Raw genomic sequence first — 23839 nt, 5'->3', positions numbered from 1 at the left:
TGCTCCCGGATTCTTCTTACGTCCGACTGACGCCACACACCGTGCTGCATTCCATGCACCCCGGAAATCTTAAACTCAAGGTATCCACACGATATTGCGCATACGTTTGCGTTCGAAGATTATGTTTTATAATTTCGTGATGAACTCGTTGAGGTATTGGAAAAACAATCGAAGTCAAACCAATTGACAAGGTTAACTTGAAATTTCGATAGGGTCTTATCAGCTAAACAGATTTTAGACAAAAAGCGAGAATCCGAAGCTCTTGTTTGACACGTTTGAAATAGTTAGAATATATTTCAAACATTAAAGTGTGTAAATAGCAATCATAAACAGCAATAAAGTCACTATATTGTCTTCCATCGATTTGAAATCTATTTTTCGAGGGTCCTTGAACGTGTGGCTCCTCCCCTACAGTTCTCAGCCTCCGACCAGAATCCAGGCTGCCACATTGAAGAGGAACAAAAAGGCGACCTGATAGCGGCTCCTGCTCTCCCTCCACTTTCTCCGGCGTAGTCACGGGATTTCAATGTTCAGCCTGCTCTTCGTAAGTACTTTACTCGGCCGAAAACGAACGCAACAGGCTTGTTCTGAAAACACGTCTCTGGTGTGATTGAGCCCCGTGTAAAGTTGGGTTCGAGCGGCCGAAGTAGACGAAGCTGGAAGGCGAAGTTGCACCAAGAGCAGACGGAGCCAGTGTGGAGCCACGTTCACGTTAGCTTCCAAAGCTTCGGCTGGTTAGGAGCTTTGATACTGCTGAGAGCAGTGCTGTCCTTTATCGGCAGTCTTTATGTATTTGTTTTTTTTTTTAAAAAGCATAATTTCTCCAGTCGGAGGGAGTCGCCTCGAAGTTAGTGGAGTGTTGACGTATCTCCGCTCGAAGCGAGGTGCGGAGCTACGCTAGCCTGCTAGTTAGCATAGCACCGCAAGCTAGCTGTCGCCGCTATCATTATTTGATAACAGAAAATAAATAAATCGCTGACTGACGTGGATACTGTGGGTGGATTTATTCAGTTCATTCGTCCTTATAATAAACGGATCTCGATTTGTGTTGATGGATGTGGCGTTAGCGTTCCAAACTTGGCGTTTTACTATAAACCTACTGATGTGTCGGTGCAGGTAACGTTAGCTTTCGGTGTGTAACGTTTTACCAATGTTTTGATTAACATCTTAACCGCTGATCCGGTGCAGTTTGGGTCTTGTGTTGTCCTCGGATCTCCGAGCTGTACAATATGTTGTTGGGATTTCGAGTGTTGTTGTTTCTTTTGGTCTTGACAGACGTCAGTAGTTGTGAAAAGCTTGGCTGGTGGTGACTGGATCATGCTAGCTTCGGCTCCTTCCGCCCTTTGTGGTTAAAGTCTTGAGCCACGGCATGGCTGACCAGTTTCTGTGAAGCCATATGCTCAGTTTACACTTTATTTTCTTTATGTTTCCAATCTGATCGGTGTTTTTTTTTTTTATCTGCTCAAATGTAAATAATCTCAATCTGCTATCTCTGTTGCCAACTCAAGTTGACTTTCCTCAGATCTCCCTTTGCCGAGATGTAACTAACACTGGGGTTAGACGGCTCTGTAATTTAGCCTCCTCTGGTTTCCTAAAACGGAAAGCACCCGAGCATTTAGCCATGTGGGCTGAAGTGAAATGAGGAAATGCACTCGGGGAGGAAGTTGACTGGAGCAGCTGTGACACTAAAAGGCCGAGGCCCATTCCCATGCCTCTCAGTTTTCAATTTATGACCTTCCAGTGATTCCACGCTCCTCTCACTGTGGGCGGCTGATACAAACGGCCAGGTTTAAGCACTCATCAGCAAGGGGCGGATGAGCTAATGGGTAAACTGGTGTAACAGGTAAGCTAATTATACATTCCTGCTCATGAGTCACTTGCAAGGTGACCTAAATTCCCTCCCTGGAGTAGAGGGGATGAGTATTGCTATTGTAGTTATCAAAACACACCAAAGGCCCGGGCCATCCAGAGTTGAAATTAAAGTCTTTAGAAACAACTAATACAGGTGTATCCCATTAATCCTCGAAATCTTTATACTCTGTTCATATTTCGTGGTGAAAGGGGATGTATTCTCCCCTCAGAACAGCACATCCTGCAGTTACATGCCGTTCAAGGACTACCTGTCGCTCCACTCCCAATGAGAAGTGTTCATTTGTAAACTGCATAGCTTACATTGTTGCTCTCTTTTCCCTGACCAGAATCACAACACACATGACAAGTTCTGCTTAAAGTTGGATTGTGTTGTGAGCGTGTTCCGCTGGTTGATTTTGACTTGCATTATATTTTCCACCAATAGTTGAGTGGTTCCTCTGTGAGCTGACCACATTGAAAAATACATTTAATGACAAGCAGGGAAGTTCTCAGCCTTGGTTACCGTAACTGTGAAAGGTGAACCCAGTGTACAGTAACCCGACGCCAGCCTGCCGAGGAGGGTTACTGGGGGAGAAGAACACCTATGTTGTAGCCTGCTGGCATCCAGCCCATCTAGCCACAGGGTGACTGCGAGTGTTGAAAGGTTGGGTTGAAGAGGCTCATTCCACACTGACTGGCTTAACGGATTTGGTCAATTTAAAATCTGCTTCTTCCCCCCCCGAGTAGTCTGGCTGTGATGAGAATGGATCACAAGCATTGTTTTTCTTTTTCTTCTTTTTTACTTCAGAAATTGTGCCGAGTAGAAATCTGTTTGAAGTAGAAATTGGGATTAGATTGACAACGGCTTTTTTTGTCCACCTTCAAAGACGTTGTGAGAAAACCATATGTAATTATACATTAGTAGCCATGGGCACCTTTTGTGAGTGTGTGTGTGTGTTTGTTATGCAGTGTGTTGGTTAATGAATCATGCACCGCTCGGCACAGTGTTCGTTTACTGTTGCCACAGTGTTGGGATAAAGGAACGACACAGGCTCTGTTGCGCTGGCAGTGTCTGACAGATTGACACTTGTTGATGCCGCTGCAAGGCTGCCGAGTGAAACTATAGCAACAGGTAGGATTAGCATCTTCTATCATTGGTGTTTTTACTCTATGTCTCGCTTGAGCTACCAATCAGCGGGGAAACCGTAAAAAAAAATAATTCTGCTTTATTGTTACAGAATCTGCTGCTTGTAGATTATGACTGCTGATCTTTTCTGATTCAGGAACGATTTAATGCTGTTTTGGTGCAGAAAAAAGCCTGGTTACTGCTTGCAAACACTCCTGTTTGCCCGGGAGTTTGTTTGATTAAAAAAAAAAAAAAAAAAAAAAATCCTTCCATTTCATTAAGGGGTTTATTGAACCCTTGAAAAGTGTGACTACCACTCACAACACAGCCTCCAACTAATGTACTCATTGCAGTTGTACTCCTTAAAAAGATGGATTTGCAACCTGGAGCTTATCTAAGATCAGAGGGTGCCATTTGTGTTCATAAGTTAAAGTTTCTCAGTTGAGGTAAATGTGCAACTACCTATACTGGACTTTTGCCCACTGGTACTTTTGTACCACTTAAATTTTGCTTTGTGATGTTTAAGGGAAAAAAAAGAACACAATTGCTCTTCTCTCAACACTTCACGAGGGACAACCAATATTCCCTGCAGGAGCACTTGTTGCCACCACAGAGATAATCGTTGGTATGGCAACAGGCATCCCCTGATGCCGCTGTCTGAAGGCAAAGTTGGTTTTCAAATGTCAGAAGAATTGATGTTGCAGTGGGACTCTGCACCTCCGAGCAAAAATGTGGAGCTGAACTCTGGCTCAAGAATCGGCCGATTGAACTGCAACACGTCTCATTTTGGACAACTCTTGAACTTTGCACAAGGTTTTCTGCACATTCTAGTTTTTCATGAAACATGAATATGAGTGGACAGTACAAACTTTTAAACAATAACCGGCTGTCTCTTTAAACAACAATAGAGGTAACTTCTGCGTGCCGCACCTGTCAGTCATTTGCCAAAGTTGAATCGATTTATAAGCTGGAATGTGAAAGGAACACCTTGGTTGGACATTATGAAGCAGTTTGTTTATTCATTTTTCAGCTAGTTTTCGCTTGGCTACTCATGTGGAACTGATGTACTGGCAAACTTTGTTGAGGTGTGGCTCATCTCGGGTGTCCTGGGAGATGTTGTCCTGGAGCCGGTTTAGGATTGTGACATGAGATTATGACTTATCAAAGAAGCTCAGATAGCTGGATATAGTCCTGTGACCCATATTCCCCATTAAAGCTGGAAACTTTGCCGTCTCGTCTGGGGAGACCCTTTGCACCAATGCTCGTACTGTTACTGTACTTGACTAATATTTTAGGTAATTGTAACTTGAGAATCTCGGAGTGACATGGTCAAAGTAGTTCATGATTTTTATTATCCGTCCATAAAGTTTGCAAATTCAAGAGCGATCAAGTTGCATAAATGCATCAAGCTTCATCAAGACTTCCTGTTTATGTTATCTGAATCTAAAATGTTAAGTTTCATATTGAAATAAGCTACAGGTTTTCTTAGTTATTTATTCTTCTAAAAGGACCATTGGCTAGGTTCTGCCCCTGAACGCAAATGGCATTCACCTACCAATTGCCTGGAAACGCCTACTCGGACATTCTCTCCATAGAAAACCATTATAGTTGTCGACACTGTTGTTTTGTGAGGTCTTTAATAGCTTTAAAATGTTAATGTTGTGCAAAACATGCAAAAATGGTTAAATGATGTCCTTGGGGCATATGCAACAGCAATTTGAGGTATCATGAAAGGATAAAAGCTCCTTTTCACTGTTTGAATTGGTTTGCTAGCTTAGCATTAGCCTCGGTGATTGCTTCTCTGCCCTGTCCTCCTCCTGCCTCGTTCTCTTGCTCGGTGTGCTTGATGTTTTCTTACTCCTCGGCCTCCATTAGTGATCATTGTGTCTATATTAAAGGGTAACTGAAATGTTTTTCAGATTTCATCTTTAGAAAGAAGAATAAATATGCTTTCGAAAGGTATATAACATTCCCAGATAAAAGTCCGAATTCCGACCCTTTTAATTGACTTTACATGATGCAGCAGACGACGGTATATTTGCGGGCCATAAATGTGAGCCGCCTGAGCTAGACCGGATATGACGTACGAGGGGTTATATGTCCCAGCCAAAACAACATCAGCTGATTGAAGAATGGAGGGGTTTGGCGATACAGAAGCACCTAGGAGCGATGTTAGCGAAGATTTAAGTGACGTATCGTTGGTTTTGGACGAAGATGAAGGAGAGGAATCATCGGAGGAAGAATTAGAAGAAAATCAAGGCGTTCAACCATACATGTTTGAGCCGTGAGTACATATTGTGTGTGACCGGGTATTTACCCGTGTGCACATATTGTGCGTGACCGGGTATTTACCCGTGTGCACATATTGTGCGTGACCGGGTATTTACCCGTGTGCACATATTGTGCGTGACCGGGTATTTACCCGTGTGCACATATTGTGTGTGACCGGGTATTTACCCTTGTGTCAGAGTGGGTGTTTTGCAAAGTTTATTGGTCTATTTGTCTTAAGTTTTAGCAGGTTTTAAAAAGACTTACTGAAGGTTGGGTTTAAAAATCCGTTAAAAAGCCGTTTAAAAATGGTGGGGACAGAACCAGGTTTCAGGATACGTTTCCTCTTCACATCAAAACCAAGTGACTCTCGGATTGCGGGTGCTGTTTCGTAACAGTCATCCGTGAAATGTTGACTGCAGAGATAGGAGGCCTCTGTTGGTGTCCAGTTGGAGCGAGTGCGCTGCACTTGTTTTGTCCATAATCTCCTCAAAGTTTCATCTTTTGGGAATTTATGGACACTTACAGACGGACTGGGCATTTGGGAACACCCAGCCGCAACACAACGCTTAGGCATGACTCTAAAAAACTGCTAAATAACGCGATAATGCAGAGCACATGTAAACAAGACACTACGATCAGCTGTTGTGGGCGGAAGTAAATAACTCCTCATACGTCACAGCGCAAAACTACGGCAAGTTGGGAAAACTAGGTCAGATTCACAGGGCGGGAGATTTAAAGGCATTTTTAGACGTTCGGCGCTCAAGAGCAAGATAGTGGTGTGATTGTCATTGGTGTGTCATATATCATTCGAAAGGGGGGAAAATAATGCTAAATACTGGTGTATTTTAATAGAATTATTTCAGGGACCCTTTAAGTGCAACATTTTGTTAGCTTTGAAGGCGAGACCCGGCTCTGCAACCTACAGCGACCGCAGATTCTAGCCTGCGGCGGCTACGTTACCAGCTACCTAGTTACGAGTAATCTCAATGGCTTAGTTGATCAGTTAGCTGTTTTGATACCAGTGGCTCTGGCTAACAGTGTTGACATTAAGAAAAGCCAATCATAACATGCAGTCAGATGTAGCCTGTGACTGCTTGTCTAAGTAACAACAATGAAGTGGGGCAGGGCTTAGTACATTATCATGATTTTGTTATGTTAAAAAATATTCGAGTTTCTGTTTCAATACTATGATACAAGTTAAATTGACCTTTGTCATGACTGACTATTAAGCAGGTGTATCGATGGTGATAATATGACAGTACAAATAGTTGTGTTTGACTGTACACTCAAAATGTGTTTAACAATCCCACCCATTATGAAAACAATAATTTTTACTTATTTCAGTAACCTGTATTTATGTAAGAGTTGAGTTGGTACCTCACCAAAGTCTGTATTTGAGCAAAAACTGGGAGTACTTTTGACACATTAAAGCATTGAATGTGAATATTTTTCAACCAAACAAATGTTTAGTTCCTGTGCACATCTCCAATGTGAATAAACCACGACTAATGCATTCCCTCAATGAACATGTGCGAAACAATTTCCTCTTAAAAGTAGAATTCCTGCTTTGTTTCAATTCTCAATGCATAAACAAGCCCTTGCTTTTTTTTTTTTTTAAGGTAAGCAAACAACCTTTTAACGCGGTTGGGCTCTGCACGTCATGTGTCTTATCTAAGAACGAGTTTTTCTCAGTCGATGAGCCTTCAGTAATCATTCAGTGAACCATTGAAACATTATGAAAAGTTCAAAGGTTCCCAAACAAAGGCTGTCCACTGCAGTGCTGTCATAGTTGAACTTTTTTAAGGATTAGCAGGGTTACTTTAAGAGTGCTGTGTTTCTTTTACAAGAGCTGTGCTTGGCCAACCTGCACAGAGATATAATCACTCTTTCTTACTCTATGAGAAATGTTTTTACTCTTTTCAAGCTGTTTTTATTTAGACACTCATTAATCTGATGGAGTACACTTAAAGCTTTATCCTGCTGTCCAGCTATCATCAACTAATATCCAGCATGTAAGCCGTTTAGAGTACATCTATAGCTGGAAGAGCAGTCTATACTTGTATCAAGCCTGCACCTCAGTCACATGCAACATGCCTCATCACAAGGGAGGGATTGTTAATGTTTAAGAGTCGATAGTGTAAAATTTTTGGTCTCTTCATTTCTCTCCAACTTGTTGTACTAGTTTTTCATCTGTAGCCACTGGCTCCAGTCATGCCTGGATGAAGAGGGATGGATGGCTGAGCAGAACGGCTGTGTTTTGTACACTGTTCAAAACAAACCCAAATCTATAATTACTAAAGGTTCACGTCACGAAAGCGGTTCGGACTGACGTCCCAGGGCTTTAATGAGTTTTCCTACACAGGTTGAACTTCCTATGAAGCAATCTGTTGATCACCTATCCATCCAGTGACTCGTGTTTTCGTCTGCTTCGTGTTTGAGGTGCTTTCATCAGAGATTGGATTAACTTGGATCTGTAAATGTCAATGATATCTATATCTAACTGAGCTGGTTGACTGTAATGATTGAAACGCCTTTGAAAAATAAGTCCTTAGAGAATTCCCATAAGCTTTTGCTCAGCATGCTACTGGGCTCGCAACGCACTTGTCCATGTGTGATATTTTACTAAACCTTTTGTTGAAGTACCTTTTGGCAGAAATACTTGTTGGTTCAACGTCGACAAAGAATTTGTATTTCTTTGCATCATTTGAATTCAAAATCAGACTTTCCCTTTTTCTGATGTTCAGATGCTCCTGTTTAATTTTGCGCAGTGTGTGATTGAAAGTGCTGCTATGGCAGCTACACGAAAGAAAGAAAAGGCCTTTGTGTGTTTTCCCCGTTTTCACGTCTATTTCTAAGGTACTGGTCTCTTTTAGTCCTTTCCAGAGACGGATCAGTCCTTGTCTCCCCCTCAACCCCTCGCCAACACCCCCGAAGCATTATCGGAGGCCTTTGATCGTCATACTGTTTATCTGCGCTCACTCAGAGGCTGCAAAGCAGTGTGATAAGTGGGCTTCACAGTGTGTGTGTGTGTGCTTGAAGGGAGGGGGGGATTTTCTGTTCGTGGAAAAATAAGGGGGGGGGGGGGGGGGGGGTGTTACATGTTCTCTCACCTCCCTTCTCTTGCCCAGTTTATACTGACACGCAGAGCCAGAACAACAAGTCCTCCACAGAAAGCTCAACCCCTGTCCCGTGGGAGCAGACAAAGATGCAACCTGTTGCGCTTAACAGGAGATAGAAAGAGGATGTCCGTTTATCATGTCAACAACATCCAGCTGGCCAGTCAAAAAGAAACGTGCCTTTTTGTTTTTTCAGTTGGTCCAAACACCTGGGCTTTTTTCCTGCCAAGTGATTATGTTTTTGTTTTGTCTTAGATTCAGTCAGTAGTTCACAACAGTTTGTAATAATGTCACAACCACTAGCAGCTAAATGCACAAGAAATATATTGCGGCCCAGTTTGAAGTCACACCCAGTCCGAGGTACTCGTAAATGATAAGTGCTGCTTATCAATTTCAGGGGTGTGTAGTATCCTCTTTCATTGTGCGTCTGCTGTCACCGTTTGTATATTATGTAGATGACTTGCTTTAATGTAGAAACTGGGACAAAAATGTTTGGGGAAAATTGAGCAGCATTCTACCGTTTGTTCGTGTTTTGGTTGCAATCTTAGCTGATGTGGAAAAAGTCAAGCAGCTTTTGCACTACTGTATTTATACTCGACTGAATGGTTTCTAAAGAAAACACTGCAGTCTACCATCCCAAACTTCTGAATGAAAGTTACTTTTTATGGTTCAGACCATCCGACAGACATGAGTCATTCTCGTGGAAAGCGTCCTCCAGTTAAACCACCACTAAACTTCAAAGCATATTAATATTTTAAGTTCGTCTGCCCTAAAACGCCAACGGTACAAGAGAGTCAAGTTATTCTTGTCCTAACCTTGCAATATGTCATACATGGTGTCTTTTCACAAGCCTTACATAAACATTGACGCCATTGGCAGTCATTTTACATTTGTCTTCTTTGTTTTTTCTTTCTTTTGAGTAAGAAACGGAATGCTAAGAAGTGGATTAATCATTGTGAGCATGGTTAGTTGAGTTGTCGGCATGAGTGTAAGAAGCCAACTTGTGGGCAGTGCAGAAGATATTTTTTGAGGGAGGAGTGTTATATTTACCCCCCTACCTATTTCTAGGCCTGGTCACACACTGTCCACCCACGTACAGCCTATTGCAGAGATGCGTAGGTTCTTTGCAGTCAAGCAAGTCTTAAAGGAATGTGCTTTTCAAAGCCAATATACATTTCCAATGCAAGATCTCTCTGTTACGATAATGCCACATACTTGTGGTACTCTCACTCAGCTGTAGTTTGTTACATTTTGAATGGACACAGGTGAAGGATATGATCTGCTCTGATTTTCGTAGTTGTCACCGTTTTTTCTGTACTTTTTTTTCTTTTTCTTTTTTGAGGGGGGAGAGCTGGAAATGATCCTTCTCAAAAGTCATCTTGCATGTCAAATCAAGACAACCACAACCGTCAGTCACACAGTCTGTGCCTGGTTCAACAATGACACAGGTAAACCCAGACATGACCAGCTCTGACTCATGTCACAATTACAAGGCTCCGATTATCTGATGAGGTCCAAAGTGCAGGTAGTCTTGTATTAAATCTGCCTTCTCGTAAAAAACACTCAATAAGATTACCATTCTCTCAGCCTTTTTTTTTTTATCATGTCTGCACTTTTTTGTTTGAGGTTTTGTGCAATAAAACATAGATATGACAGGAATAAATGATTGAGACCATGTGAAAATGGCAGAGATGGTTGATTGTCAGGTGTATCACACTCTGCCCAGCTACAATTGAGTTGTTCCACTCCATGGTCCCAGCCCCCAATTGCAGGTGAAGTGAAGACCGTGTTCTTAGAAAAGTTTTGAATTCTTGAAAAAACAGTCGCATGAGCACTGACAGTATCGAGTCAACAAAACATGGAAGCCACGCAGGGTTTACTGACGGGAAATGTCACTCAGCTGAGCCTCCTGCTTTCTAATTCCCAACAGCTCATGAGAGGCACCACAAAAGTTCAGCAACTCTGCGGGAGTCGAGTTTTGCATACACGCTTCAATCGCTCAAAGCCATCTTGTCCGGGCACGCCTGGGGATTTGTGTGTCTTGCTTGTTACACTAGATCAACTGGTGAAGCTTAAAAGAAAAGTAGTTGAACTTGAGCGGCTTCTCAGTGTGTGAGGGTGCATGCTTGCCCCACTTTTTCACCCCTTTAAGTATGATTGATGGAATGGGAGAGTCACACACACTACTTTCTTTTATGTGTGCCCTGTTTGCTGAAATGGTGTGGTGACCTGTCATGACACCCCCCTCACTGATGGCTCCCTTCAGTGTTGGACTGTGTCCTCAGAGTGCAATGCACCCTTTACGCGGTATAAAGTGACCTTCTTTAGGAAAGGCTTCGCTCTTAAACATTGCTAAATTAGGAACACATACATTTTTGTGGGGTGGTTTTGACTTGAGATCTATGCAGTTAGTCGAGCTGAACAATTTTAATGTTCATTCCTTTGCTTGTAAACAACAGATGTACAAGGCAACTTTACAGCAATGGAAACGCCGGCCGCCCGACAGGCTACAGAGCAACGTCTTCAGAAAGTTGAAGTATGTTAAGTGTGAATACACCATGTTACATTTGTACAGATTTCTGAGCAGGAACTTGACTATTTTTAACAAACACATGTAGTCTGCCTTGTGAATTGCTGGGTCAACAAATATTCATGATAATTACAATGCATGGGTTTTATATAGCACCTTTTTTTTCTTGGAGACTCTAAGCACTTTACATTGCATTATTCATTCACTCCATACTCGATGGTGGCAAGCTGCGTATGTAGCCACAGCTGCCCTGGAGCAGACTGACAGAGGTGAGGCTGCCAATCTGTGCCATCGGCCCCCCCGACCACCACCAACCTCTCACACTGCATTCACCCAGGCTTCCTGGTGTTCCCTCACAGTCCCCTACCCAGGTACTGACCAGGCCATACCTCGCTTCGCTTCCCATATCTGAGTGGATCGGGCATTCACGAGGCGGTATGGTCATCAAGATTTTGCCCTTTAAATGCTGATATACTGATGGTTCGTAGGCCCAGAGATGCAAGTATATGCTGGAGAGGGCGGTATATCGGTATTTTAAAATTCCCAAAATTGTACATTGAACAATACAAAAAATTTCCCGAGTCGCGACATGTCCCTGTTTTTTTGTCTGCATGCCTCACACTCCCTGCAGCCTCTCTCGAGCTGCTCTTACGGGCCCGCCCCCAACTGCATTCACTGCCGCGAATGTCTTGAGTTTACAGACAGATGGCATAGCGACGGACAAGGATGATGTAAAAGGGGAAGAACTGGTGGTTTCACACATCTGACTTTGAGCAGAGAATGCAAAAAAGATTTTGCCACCAAAAGTTTGAGCACGATAAATTAATTCTGCCACCTCAGAGCTGTGCGCCTCCGACAGGCTCGGGAGTATGCTATTCATGTTTTCTGTCATTGTGCTCAACATTGCCTGAGAAAAACTTAACTCTGATCAGGGTGAACACACAGGTGAACATTAAACATGGGGCGTGCTTTAATTATATATGGATTAATAATAGTAGTCGATTCTCACGCAATAATGTGTAATCTCATTCTGGCTTCTCATTGATTTAAAAAAAAAAAAAAAAAAAAAAAAAAAAAAAAATATGACACACCGTCATAAAGATTAATCTGACTTGGTGAAGTCCCGGACCTGGTTCATGGACCAAAGCCAGCCTGCCAGAGGCTGTAGTCCAGTCTGTGAGATGATTGTGCAAATCCAGATAGATGAGTCATTGTTGCATTTTTAGTTGTAACCGCATTAAATTAAACATTTCACTATATTTTGCACCAGGATACACTGTTTGAAATTGGTCTGATATTGAAGTTATTTCAAAGATATTACATTTTCATATATGCATTATATTTATTTGCAATAAAACATTTGGATTTGTGGATGTTTGTTTATCATTATGCTGTCCCTGGTCTGGCACCGTCTAGCTTCTCCCTGAACTAAAATGAGTTTGACACAGCTGGCTTAAACCCCAAACATGTTTTTTTTTGTTTGTTTTTTTTAATGCGTGACACTTTTTTCCCCCCATTTATCTGGAGAATTATTTTTTTTGCAGTTGCTGGTTTGTAAATGTGCCTGTGTTGTAGTACATTAGTGACTTTTAAACTAGAATTATTTTTGTGGGACAACTTCGAGGAAAAAATATTGAGTTCATATCATATGCTGCTCTTTTGAGGAAAAAATACTGAGATATGAATCATTCATATGCTGAATATATCGGTATATACATGTATATTTTCATCTTGTGTAGCACCTGAGGGTTAGATTTGCGAGCATTGTGATGGCCGCCAACTCGCCTCCATAATTTCTCACTTCCTGTGATTATTGTTGGGAGTTTATTTGAGCGATGTCTTATTTAGACATTCTAGTCGGAGGACTCTTTACGTAGCACGACAGCTGCTTGATGCTCTTCAGATGTTGTTGTTGCAATCAGTGGTTTTTGGTTTCTTCACGATAGTGGTGGGGCCACAGTTGCAGTACTTGCAGCTTTTGTTAAAGACTGTTGATGCACCATATTTGTGTTGTCGAGAGTATTTCCTCGGTGGTGGTAAAGGGTAACCTAGTGGGATATTGGCATGATCCTGGCAGTCTTGAATATGCTGATGGAAATCATAAAACATGGCTCTCATAGCCCAGTTTGACATCAGTTTTCACACTTAAACCAAAGTCTGTAAACGTTCATTCTGACCCAATCTAAATGTTCATTAAAGTGTGAAGACGCCCTGTACGAAGGTGTCTGTAAAGCTGTCACCAAGTCTTTGAGGTCTCCCTGCCTACCACTTTGTCTTTTCACAGCACCTCGTTGATATTAACGGCTAGTGGCTAATTTGTTCTTTGTTCTTGGTGTTGGTGTGAGCGCAGTTAGGTTGCGTACAGTCTCAGTCTGCAGTGAGATCCACCCCCCCCCTCGGGTTTATCAGACGTCTATTTGACGTCACAAGAAAGCAACCAGCTGGTCCATTGGGCTGGTGTGATCCTCTGTTTTTGTCTCGGCATTAGTCTGAGTTCTCGACTTTTTCCCGGTTTTCCCTCTTGTCGTTCTACTTTGTTTATTTTAGCTAATCCATTGTTTCGTCCTCCTTGGCTTTTCTGATCTTCGTGACATCTGACCGGCTTTCTTCTTTCTAATCTATTCTTTTGTCCCTATCCTCCTTGACATTTTGTCAGTTATCTTTTATTTGGCACCCACAGAGGCCACAGGAATGAAGACACGCCTCTGCGACACTTGGCTCGGCGCTATTCCCACTGATTCACCACTTCTGTAGGTTTGTTCACAGCTGTCATTCGTCTGCCATGGATTGTCATCAATGCGTTTCAGGTCATACATAATCTAAGGAGACTGCAGTACTCTGCTGTCACTTTGTATTTATACGTTTATGAAAGCTTCCGCCTCAAGTAAAAGGTGTGAGAGAGCGTCGCCTATCTTGAGCCACTGTCGCACCCTCTGCTTTCAAACAGAACAGGGCTTCCTCTGGTCTGCCCTCCTTTCTCCCTCTGCCTCGTGTCTCTGTTGCCATGGATGGCAGGCGCTCCCCCTGCCACTCCACTTGGAAGCCACACACCGAATTAGCACTCCAGCTGCTTCAAGGCAGTACAGTCTGGTCATGCCCAGTCTGACTCCAGACAAAACATCAACGCAGGACACGCAACCTCAAACCACCAGACGAGGATGAATGCAACATCTTTCGCAAAAGGAGACTATGTCACACTCAGACATTCCACGTTTAGTGTGAAAGTCTGATGTCCACCAAGCCTTTCCAGTTGGCATATTTTGTGTCTGCACACTACAGCTCACTGTTGTGTATGTGTGTGTATGTATTTTTTTTTTTCATTCTAATTTTAGAACAACCCCCACCCCTCGCTCTTGTGGCAAATGTTTTGCCGGTCAGCCTGTGGCTATCTGTGCTATGTACATGGTGTACATAGTGCGCATGCTGTATATAGTAGTGCCGAGAAAGTCATGCAGATGACCCACCTGACCGCTATCAGGTGTCAGCTGGAGCTGCCCACTGCTTCAGCTTTGATCTTATGTAGTCCCACAGCACTAAAAAGCCTTAACACAATGAAAGGCTTTCAATTTGTTCCCTCACTGTAGCAGTTTACTCTCCCTTCATGCATTTACGCTGTGATGACTTTACAACTTCCACCCACAGTGTTCTGTCTTTTGCAGATGCTCTGAGCTTTGTGAAAGCTTATCTCTTTCTTTAAATCACCTTTTGTTCAGTCTATTAGACAACACTTTATACTTTGCCAGTCAGAGAGTTCATCTGAAAATTATATGTCAGCACTTTCCTGATACCCTTGCTCTAGTTCCCATTCTCTTGCCACCTGTTGAAGTCTGTATGCACTTTTCTGTTCTGATACCGCAACCCTTATCAGCCCGAGGCGCTACTCCCTGTTCCTTCACACCACATCCCTCTCCCTCTGTTCTTTCGCCTTACTCGCAGCGAGAGCTTTCTAGGAGGGGTCAGCTGATTTGGGACAGTTTTAATATCTGTTCAGTCAGTCTCTTTCTGTCTCGATCACTTTCTATCTGTGCCTCTCTTTCTCCCATTGCAGCTCCACTCCCAACAGCCCAACACGTGATGTCGAACAGAGCACCAAGGGAGTTTTCTCTGGACCATTGCGTGGGCCTCTGCCTTTACTCGCTGACCTTTCTCCCAATTTAGAATATATGTTTGTACATAGACATACATGCACTTAATGCTGCCTGCAATGCAGGCCTTTTTGTCATTTGTTTCAAGATCATGCACCCCAGTTCTTTGGAACTAAGAAGATACAGCAATTTACTTTTTTTAACATTGAATTTTCATCTATATTTGCTCTGTTGGACCCCTAGAAAATGAAAGTGAAGGTGAAAAGAACTTTAATGTAAACTTATGCAAACGGGCAACTAAAACTTTCAAATGAGGCTTTGTAAAGACAGCTACGAAGATGTGGCACTCCCGAGTCAAGTAGATTAAGTATGATGGCTGCTTGGTGGAAAGAATTGGCATGAAAACAGTTTTCACAGTCAATTTTGGAGTGGGGGAAACACACCAGACGTTTAGAACGGGCTCTTTAAAATGTTGGTTCAAAACCTTTAGTTGAAGTGTGTTTGAAGTTGTTGTTGAAGTTATATTAAAATGCCACTGGGGTGATAAATCGGCAGCTTTAGTGATATTAAAAGTAGTAGTTAATTGTAGCTGAGCATGTTTGATTTGGCCCGTGTACAGTAAGGTTGGCGTGAAGTATTATGTTCGAGTCAGTTGCTTTCAAAGCTTCTGAAGGCACTTCTGCTAGTTTCCTGTGTGGTTAAGCATATTTCTGCTTCTACAAACAGGTTTGGTTTGTGTCGCCATGTGTGTTTGTGCCCTTCCTGCGTCTGTGCCGTGTGTAAATGCAGAACTAGTTTGCAAATTTCAAGAGAGATTTGCATGCATTCCCAGCAGTGTTGTGAAGACCGGCTGGTAGAAAGCTGCGCTTGTCTGATGTTACCACCGCTTATTTGCTTCTTGGGGAAGAACATTTCACTCGTCTACTGATTTATATGCTTATTTATTGGTGCATATGTAAGCAACCGGTGTTGTTGGGCAGAGCCTCTACTATTAGTCTGTTTATTCTTTTGATTTCTGGTTGAATAGCAAGAAATGCCAAGAACATCTCCTCCCCACGGACCAGCAGAAGCTATGTTTCTGCTGTGTTACTGCTGGTAATGACTGCGGGATCATTATATCACATTTTGGATGGCTGGATAGAGCCAGATCATTATCATACAATCAATTAGAGTTGGATCTGATACCAACTCCTAAGGTTGATCTTGATTGATGCTGGTTAAACTTGTCCATATGGGCGTTTTCATCCCATTGGCATAACGGTTCAACTTCCACCTCATCACTATATAGTTTGGTTAGTAATTCAATTTTGTACAAGCCACTGTCTCTTTCCACAGTGTGCAACGACCCCACTGAAGAAATGCACCTTCACATTGAACCCAAGCCTTTGGACATTAACCTGCACTGAACGACGGCTGCTAGCAATGCTAGCGAGCTACGCCCGGCCGTGTTTGATGTTGTTGAGCTGTGTTATCTTTTCAGACCCGGCAGGATAAGAAGCTAATCATGACAATCGGTCCACAAGACATGCTCCTACTTAACTTTTGTTTAAGGCAAACGCTCCAGGAAGTCGGCTAGAATACGATTAGCTGAGAGGCCAAATGATAACCTCCAGAGTAGTGTCTGTGTGTGTGTGTGTCTGTGTGTGTGTGTGTGTGTGTGTGTGTGTGTTGCACTGAGCTTCTTACGAAAGCATTTAAAATCCAATATATTATGACTATTGTGATTAGTCTTCAAATGGATCTTGTTTTATACTCTGAATATCTGGATTCATAGTATCACTTATAGTCTGCATTGACAGGAATATGTCAATGTTCCATGCTGAGCCACAATTGAACTCTCAACCTGTGGAAATCACAAAATGCTTAGTTTACCATCATTTGACTGGAAAGGTTCAATCTCATTCTTTGCTTCTTTGTGCAATTCTGTCAAGTAACAATTTTGGTTTATCTGACAGAGCTTCTCACAGTGCAAAGCAGTATAATTGCGATTGCACTCAACTTAATGGAAACGTCTCGGACGTTTTGCTCAGGATCCTCCACCTTGCTCAGATGTTCCCTTTATCAATCCCTCATTGTGTTGTCTTGCTATTGCTCTTCCACTGGCTGCACACGGACACACAGACTTTATGAAGTCACTTTGCGCTTGAGCAACCGCTCACCATCCAGTTGCTTTTCAAGACATTACAGAAAATTTCTGACTTCACACGAGGAGAAAAAAAGTCAAGGCTGTTTTGAGTGCCCGTGTAGCTGTTGCCAGCTGTAAAAAATAGCAATAGGAGAGAAGTTCACAATGTATAATGTGTTGATCGTCTTGCATCGTCTTGGCTTAAGTTACAGCGAGAGAGTGAGAGTGCAAAAAAAAAAAAAAGAAAGATCTGGCTTCGGGTTTCTGACATTAAATGTTTTCAAGTCTCGTTGAGACAAATTGAGGACGGCCCGTAAATTTAAGTTGAATAACCTGGAATGGAAAATGGCAAGTACAGAGAGTGTCGTTCTCAAGTAGGTGAAAAGAGGGAGCGTGGGACTGAAACGCTGGAGCTGTTTGAAGCCTTGCCCACTTTGTAATCCTCACCTTGTGACTGCTGCCTGTGACACGGTGCTAAAGTCCGAGCCCTTTTCCCTCCATTCACCGCCCACTGCCTTGTGTGCGTAGTCGGCGTAGTGATAGCCAGCTCTCTTCTACCGTTTTACCTCCACCCCTTCCCTCCCTCCCTCCCTCCCTCCCTCCCACATCCCTCCCGTGTTGTTGCTCTGAGACGGTTCCAGCCAGTTTGCGGCGGCTGGGTTTAGACTGTCAAGGACTTGGCACCATTCGGACAGGCTGCTCCCTGGCCAGTTACAAACCAGACATTACCTGTTCTGAGAGACACCCTTATGAAACGCGTGTGTTATTATTTTCCACTGTGGTGACAGGTGGTGGATTGACCGTGATGTAATCCAAACCTAGCTATGTGGAAACAATGGATATTGGTTCCTTGGACTGAATAGGGATAGAAGTGTTTCGCTTTGTTTTAAAGGTCAGCATTGATTTCTGCCATCTGTGACGCCTTGCGTTATATTGTTCTGTTCACACGTCTCGATAAACTACGTACTTGCAGCTTTGCAAAATGTATTCTGCGATCATTTATGTCCGTCCAGGAAGCAAACCAGACGAATCAACCTCGAATGTACGTCATGGCTCGTAGTAAACAGATGAAATATGGCTGTGAAGAGGGGCAGCTGTGCAAATTTATGGCAAGCCCGGTCAAAGTGCGCTGGTAAAAGCCACAAGATTTTATGTTGCAAGTTTTTACACACTCGTTCGTAATTTTGTTAGAATGATATTAATTGCCTGTAGGTTTTGGTCCGTCTCTCTGTTGCCTCATACAAACGCCAACTTGGACGAAGTGGTTCAGTTGATTGTGTGGGTGCTCACCGCTTGTTTCTTCTCTCCCTGCAGGGTTTCTGTGTTGACTTGAGCCGTACCTATATGGCGTGTGTGAACGTGGAGTTCTGCCAGGCACAGCACCTCACCTCCGTGGAGAAGTGAATCGGCCGCCCCCTGAGGGACTACGCTACCCAGAAGCCCCCCTGACAGCCAGCAACACGTTGAGGAACTGCTGACTTTTCGAAAAGGCCTGCTGGGATATTGCGTAGTCCTCGGCCCGACCTCTCCACCCCGGCCCCCCCCCAACCGATACGAATAATCTTCGCTTTCCGCTTTCTCCTCAAGCAGCCAATCACAAACAGCTCTCCTGAATGGGGTAAACTGATTGGATGACTCCTGGATAGTCTCTTCATCTTTTTTTTTTTTTTTTTTTTAAATCCCTTTTACGTTTTTTTTTTGTATTCATTGAATTTTTTTTTTTTCCCACATCCCGAAGGACTAGTCGATCCTTTTTGTTCCCCGTCTCTGTGCATATCATCCCGTAGTGACCGTCTTGTCGTCATCCCGACCATCCGTCTTCACATGTCACTTATTTATTCTCCCCTCACCTGAATAGTCTCCTCGCAGTCTTTGCTGACTTCTGAGCCAAAAGTCGCTTTTTGTTTTGTAAGAGTTTTGTATTGCAATTGTTTGTTTTTTTAAAGCCGTCTCGCCAACATGAACCGCCCTGCTGCAGTCGAGATCACCTACGAGTGCATGAGGTTCCTCATCACCCACAATCCCACCAATGCCACGCTAAACAAGTTCACCGAGGTACGCTCTTGTTGATCTATTTCTTCATATTTGGGTTTTTTTAATTGGCGATCACTCTTAAATCCTAAACTCTTTTCTTATCTCGTGCCTTCCAGGAGCTGAAAAAGTTCAAGGTGAACACTCTGGTGAGAGTGTGCGATGCCACCTATGATAAGGCTCCGGTAGAAAAAGAGGGGATACAAGTCCTGGTGAGAACTGACGTGAACATTTGTTGCAGGGATTTAAACGTTGTGCTCTCTGGTTTACCTTGTTGACGTTCTAACTTGGCTGTTCTCCGCTGAAGGACTGGCCCTTCGACGACGGAGCCCCTCCGCCCACCCAGATCGTGGATAACTGGCTCAAGCTGGTCAATAACAAGTTCAGAGAGGAACCCGGCTGCTGCATCGCAGTGCACTGTGTGGCAGGTCTCGGCCGGTACGTAGGAGCCGCTATGGGACTCTCTTTGATCTAAACCTCTTCTTCCTGATCTCTCTGTCAGCTCCCGATAGCTAAACATAATCAGCGTATCCACACGGCTTCATTCGCAGATTGCTCGTTCACGTTTTGGTCCAGCTTCTCTCTTGTGTAACGCAGTCCATTTAATCAGGTCTTCCTGTTTCCCCTTCCTGTTGGCATTATCTGGTTAGTGTGATGATGTTTTGCTGCTCAGATCAGGCTTCATTTGATCCCCCCCCCCCCCTCTCCAGATCACTGCAAGTCCAGACAGTCTGAGACAGCGGACGTGCAGGCCCCACACCAGCATTGATCAATTGCAAGCTGCATTAGTTCTGATGAATTCCCATTTCCGAACCTTGCTGCTGTTCCCTTGTTCGATTAGTTTGGAGTACTGCTGGAATCGGTGGTGCATCGGGTTCAATGTCCTGTGAATAGAACTACTCTAAAAGGTGTCATGTAATCAAGCCAACCCCAAAGTAGTAAAGCTTCACAGCTTAGCCATGTTCACACAAACTATGAGAATCACAATTTTTCTGTGTGTAGATCTGGGTCATTGGATTAATCGACCATTAAGAGGAAATACATTGAAGAAGTAAACACAGAAAATCCCATTTGAATGGTTAGTGGAAGGGACTTTAAATGACTCTATAATCCAGTTTTCTGCAACCGTCTCCACGAGGAAAAATGTTCTCCACTTTTTAAAAAAAATTTTTATTGAGGGAACAAGCGGTTGGTCAACAGAAGTACATCATCCCGGCAGTGCTTTGATTGATCCCACAGCTTCTGCCGCTCATCGTCACCACATATAATAACCCAACTCTCCCTGCCTGTTTCAAGCTCTGTAAAAAGCCAGTTGTAATGAATGATGGGTTATTTATCCAGCCGGTTGTCTAAGTTGGGGTGTAAAGAGTCGTGTCATTTGCATACGGCGCATCTGTTGGTTAAATGTGGGCACTCCTTAATTACCCAGCGAGTGGCGTGACACTGAATTACAAACAAGTTATGCTGAATGGCAACGGTAAAAAAACCAACAAAAAAACAAGAAGGCAAAAATGCTTGACGTGGGCAAAAGAGTGTGTAAATGTCTTTCCTGACCACAAGAGCACAGTTATCCAATCGGTTCTCAATGGCTTCTAGCATTTTGCATTGCTGTGGCATTCCAGAGGTTGTGTAATTCCCCACTATTGGTTAGACTGGCATTCGCAGATCCCCCCCCCCCCTCCACCCCGCCATACGGCAGCTCTGCGCCTCGTTTTGGTTGCTCGTCCTCTCTTTAATAGGAGTCTCGGACGCTTGTTTCGGCGGCTGAAGGAAGCGCTCCGTCAGCACTGAGGCCCGTCCTGCCGAGCGATGCCCCGGAGTGTTGGCGTTTATCTTTTCTCACCCTATCTCGTCTGCTGAGAAAAGAGGAGGCTGCCTGACCGTAACCTATCGCAGTCGTGTGTGTTTCTAAGCGTTGAGGCCTCGGGTGTGAGCGCTGTGCCCCAGCAGGGCAACAGTGAACTTGTGCCCCCCCCCCCGTTGGTTTCCCAGGCCGTTTCCAAGGCTGAAACACCCCCATCTCTCTCTCTCTCTCTCTCTCCCTCCCTCCTCCCCCACCACCATATTACTATGGCACCATGTGAAACTTGCCATTTATTTTTCTGTCCTCCTTCTCTCCTCCTCCGATGCATCTCCCGGCCCGTTGGATTTCTCCCCCAACTCTCAGAGCTCCAGTCTTGGTGGCCTTAGCCCTCATCGAGTGTGGGATGAAGTATGAGGACGCTGTTCAGTTCATAAGGCAGTAAGTACTCGTCCATATTTATTTATTGCTCCAATTCATGATGTCATAAACGCGTCGTTACCCGAGACTTTAGCGGTGTTTATATGGTTCGTTCCTGTTAAAGCCTTCAGAAACGACACAAAGCTGTTAAAACATAGGAAACTGTAAATTGTAAAATGTACATTTTTCCTTCTATTTGTAAAATCAAGTCGTAAACAGATTAGGATATTCTAGGTCTCATACACAGGCAAACTCTTTTTTTTTTCTTTTTTCTTTTTAGACATATTTGAGTATGAACAGGTTAAAAAAATAAACAACTTTAAGGTTGAATACATTTTTTTTCTATTTCCCACTAACCATTAAGCGATATACAGCATTTCTGTTGCAGATATAAACGTGTCGGCAGTTAGAAAACAAGTCATGTAAGCACTTGTGATGAGATTAGAAGATTCACTCCAACACTCATCCGTTTGGTCGCTGCGCTCGTAGAAACCAGACAATCTGGTATAATGTAACCGTGTACAACACCGCGACTTTGCTCCTCAGTCGTCAGCGTTATTTTAACTTTCTTTCCTCGCTGTCGTTTCCCCCTCCCCCTCTTTCTGCCCCCCCCCCCCCCAGGAATAGACGTGGAGCCTTCAACTCCAAACAGCTACTTTACCTCGAGAAATACAGATCCAAAATGCGTCTGCGGTTCAAGGATACCAACGGCCACAACTGCTGCGTGCAGTAGGCCACTCGCCAGTGCATCTTTCTCGTGCGCATCTAAGTGGGGAAATCTCCCAGCATGGGGAGGTTTTTTTTTTGGAAAACGACAACAATAAAAAAAAAAAAGGAGGGAAAAAAAATGAAGAGTGCTATCAGTAATTATTGTGATGATTTATTAACACCGAGTCATGGTTAATTGATCAGAGAGCAAGCGAGTGATCAAATGAATGAATCCAGATGTGGGGATCCGCCAGCCGAACCAATGAATGGAAGTCTAAAGCACACAGACGGGCCCGCCTCCCGGTTACACTCTTCAACCACGGGCCACAATTTACCAACTTGAGTCCATCCTGTTTTTTTTTTTTTTCTTAGTTGTAATCATGGGATAACAATTTTCTTTTCTTTTTCTTTTTTTTTTTCTTGTGAATTTTTCTTTTGAACACAAACATGCTGATAAACAGATGCATTGTACCATTTCAATTTGTTTTTCCTCTCATCGATATTATGATTAGGCCAAGATTATGTACCCTTTTTTTTTTTTTTTTGGAAGAAAAAACATTTTTAAACTTTGAACACATTGTGACTGTCTTTCTTTTTTGCACAAAACTCAAAGGTTCACCTGAAAAATGCAGTAATTCTTTTCTTTTCTCCCTTTTTACTCTTCACTTGCTTAGAGTCACTTTCAATTTTAGGGGGGTCACTGACTTTGAGTATGTCTGCAATATTTATTCACAAGATATGTGTGACAGAGTTTTGCAGGGGCAAGGACACTTTGTTATCCAATATTTTGTCATTATCCTTTGAGAGCCATGTCTTCTCTCTTTTTTTTTTTTTTTTTGTCTCTTTATCTTGTTGGAGTGCAATAATCAATCCACCTCAGTTAAGCCCATCAAATCCTGCAGAGCATCACACACACTGGCATACACACACACACACACACACACACACACACACACACACACACACACACACACACACACACACACACACACACACACACACACACACACACACACACACACACACACACACACACACACACACACACACACACACACACACACACACACACACACACACACGCGGTTAAATTTCTGACGCAGTCATACAGGAAGAAAAAAACAACTGCTTACAACAGGTACTTCTCCTGCTTTCATTCACTGTGTAACGGGCATACAATGGTAGGACCTCCCGTTATATTTAAACTCGTGCAACCGAGCCTGCGATCCAACCTGAAAGACAAGGTAGAGAAGAATGAAAATGGTCAGTTTTTTATCATTGTACCCATTTTGAAAACATCCCCAATTCGTATTGGTTCTTTAAAGATAAATAAATGGAAATAAAAAGCATATCTGTGCCTTTTTTTTCTCTTTCTTCCTTTCCAGCTTAATCAGTCTTCACACCTGAAACTCCATGGTCCTCAACTTATGTGGTAGTTTTTTTTTTTTTTTTTTTTTCCTGGGATATGGATAAGGCTGGTGAAAACACTAGAACGATGACCCGTTAAATAGAAGTTTCTATAATTTGTTCCTTCAAGATTCTTTACACAGTTGCTTTCTATATTAATGCTATGGCAAGATTAATTCCTCCCACATTGGATCTTTCACAGATTTTAATTTTTACTGTAAACTAATTGCCAAGAAGTCTTGTAACTTGACTATAATTTGAAAGAGCTTAATGTTTTCCTCTTTTATTGGAACTCGACTCCATAAATACCCATTGAATGCTGTAATCTCTCCAGACATCCCAGGGCATCGCCTCATCGATTACCCAAA

The 23839-nt window shown here is 43.1% G+C and overlaps 1 protein-coding gene across 1 annotated transcript; it reads left to right on the top strand.

Annotated features, from left to right (window-relative positions):
• Positions 1–437: 437 nt before the first annotated feature.
• ptp4a2b (protein tyrosine phosphatase 4A2b) lies at positions 438–23413 on the top strand. The gene is made up of 6 exons (XM_080516350.1): positions 438–544; positions 18419–19159; positions 19255–19347; positions 19443–19573; positions 21303–21377; positions 21978–23413. The coding sequence occupies exons 2-6, from the start codon at positions 19064–19066 to the stop codon at positions 22087–22089; spliced, it is 507 nt and encodes a 168-aa protein (XP_080372476.1). The 5' UTR covers positions 438–544; positions 18419–19063; the 3' UTR covers positions 22090–23413.
• Positions 23414–23839: the final 426 nt, after the last annotated feature.

The sequence above is a fragment of the Blennius ocellaris genome (genome assembly GCF_963422515.1).
Source record: "Blennius ocellaris genome assembly, chromosome: 20".
Taxonomy (NCBI): Eukaryota; Metazoa; Chordata; class Actinopteri; order Blenniiformes; family Blenniidae; genus Blennius; species Blennius ocellaris.
The sequence above is the reverse complement of the archived record's forward strand: the minus strand, read 5'-3'. Positions and strand labels throughout refer to the sequence as shown.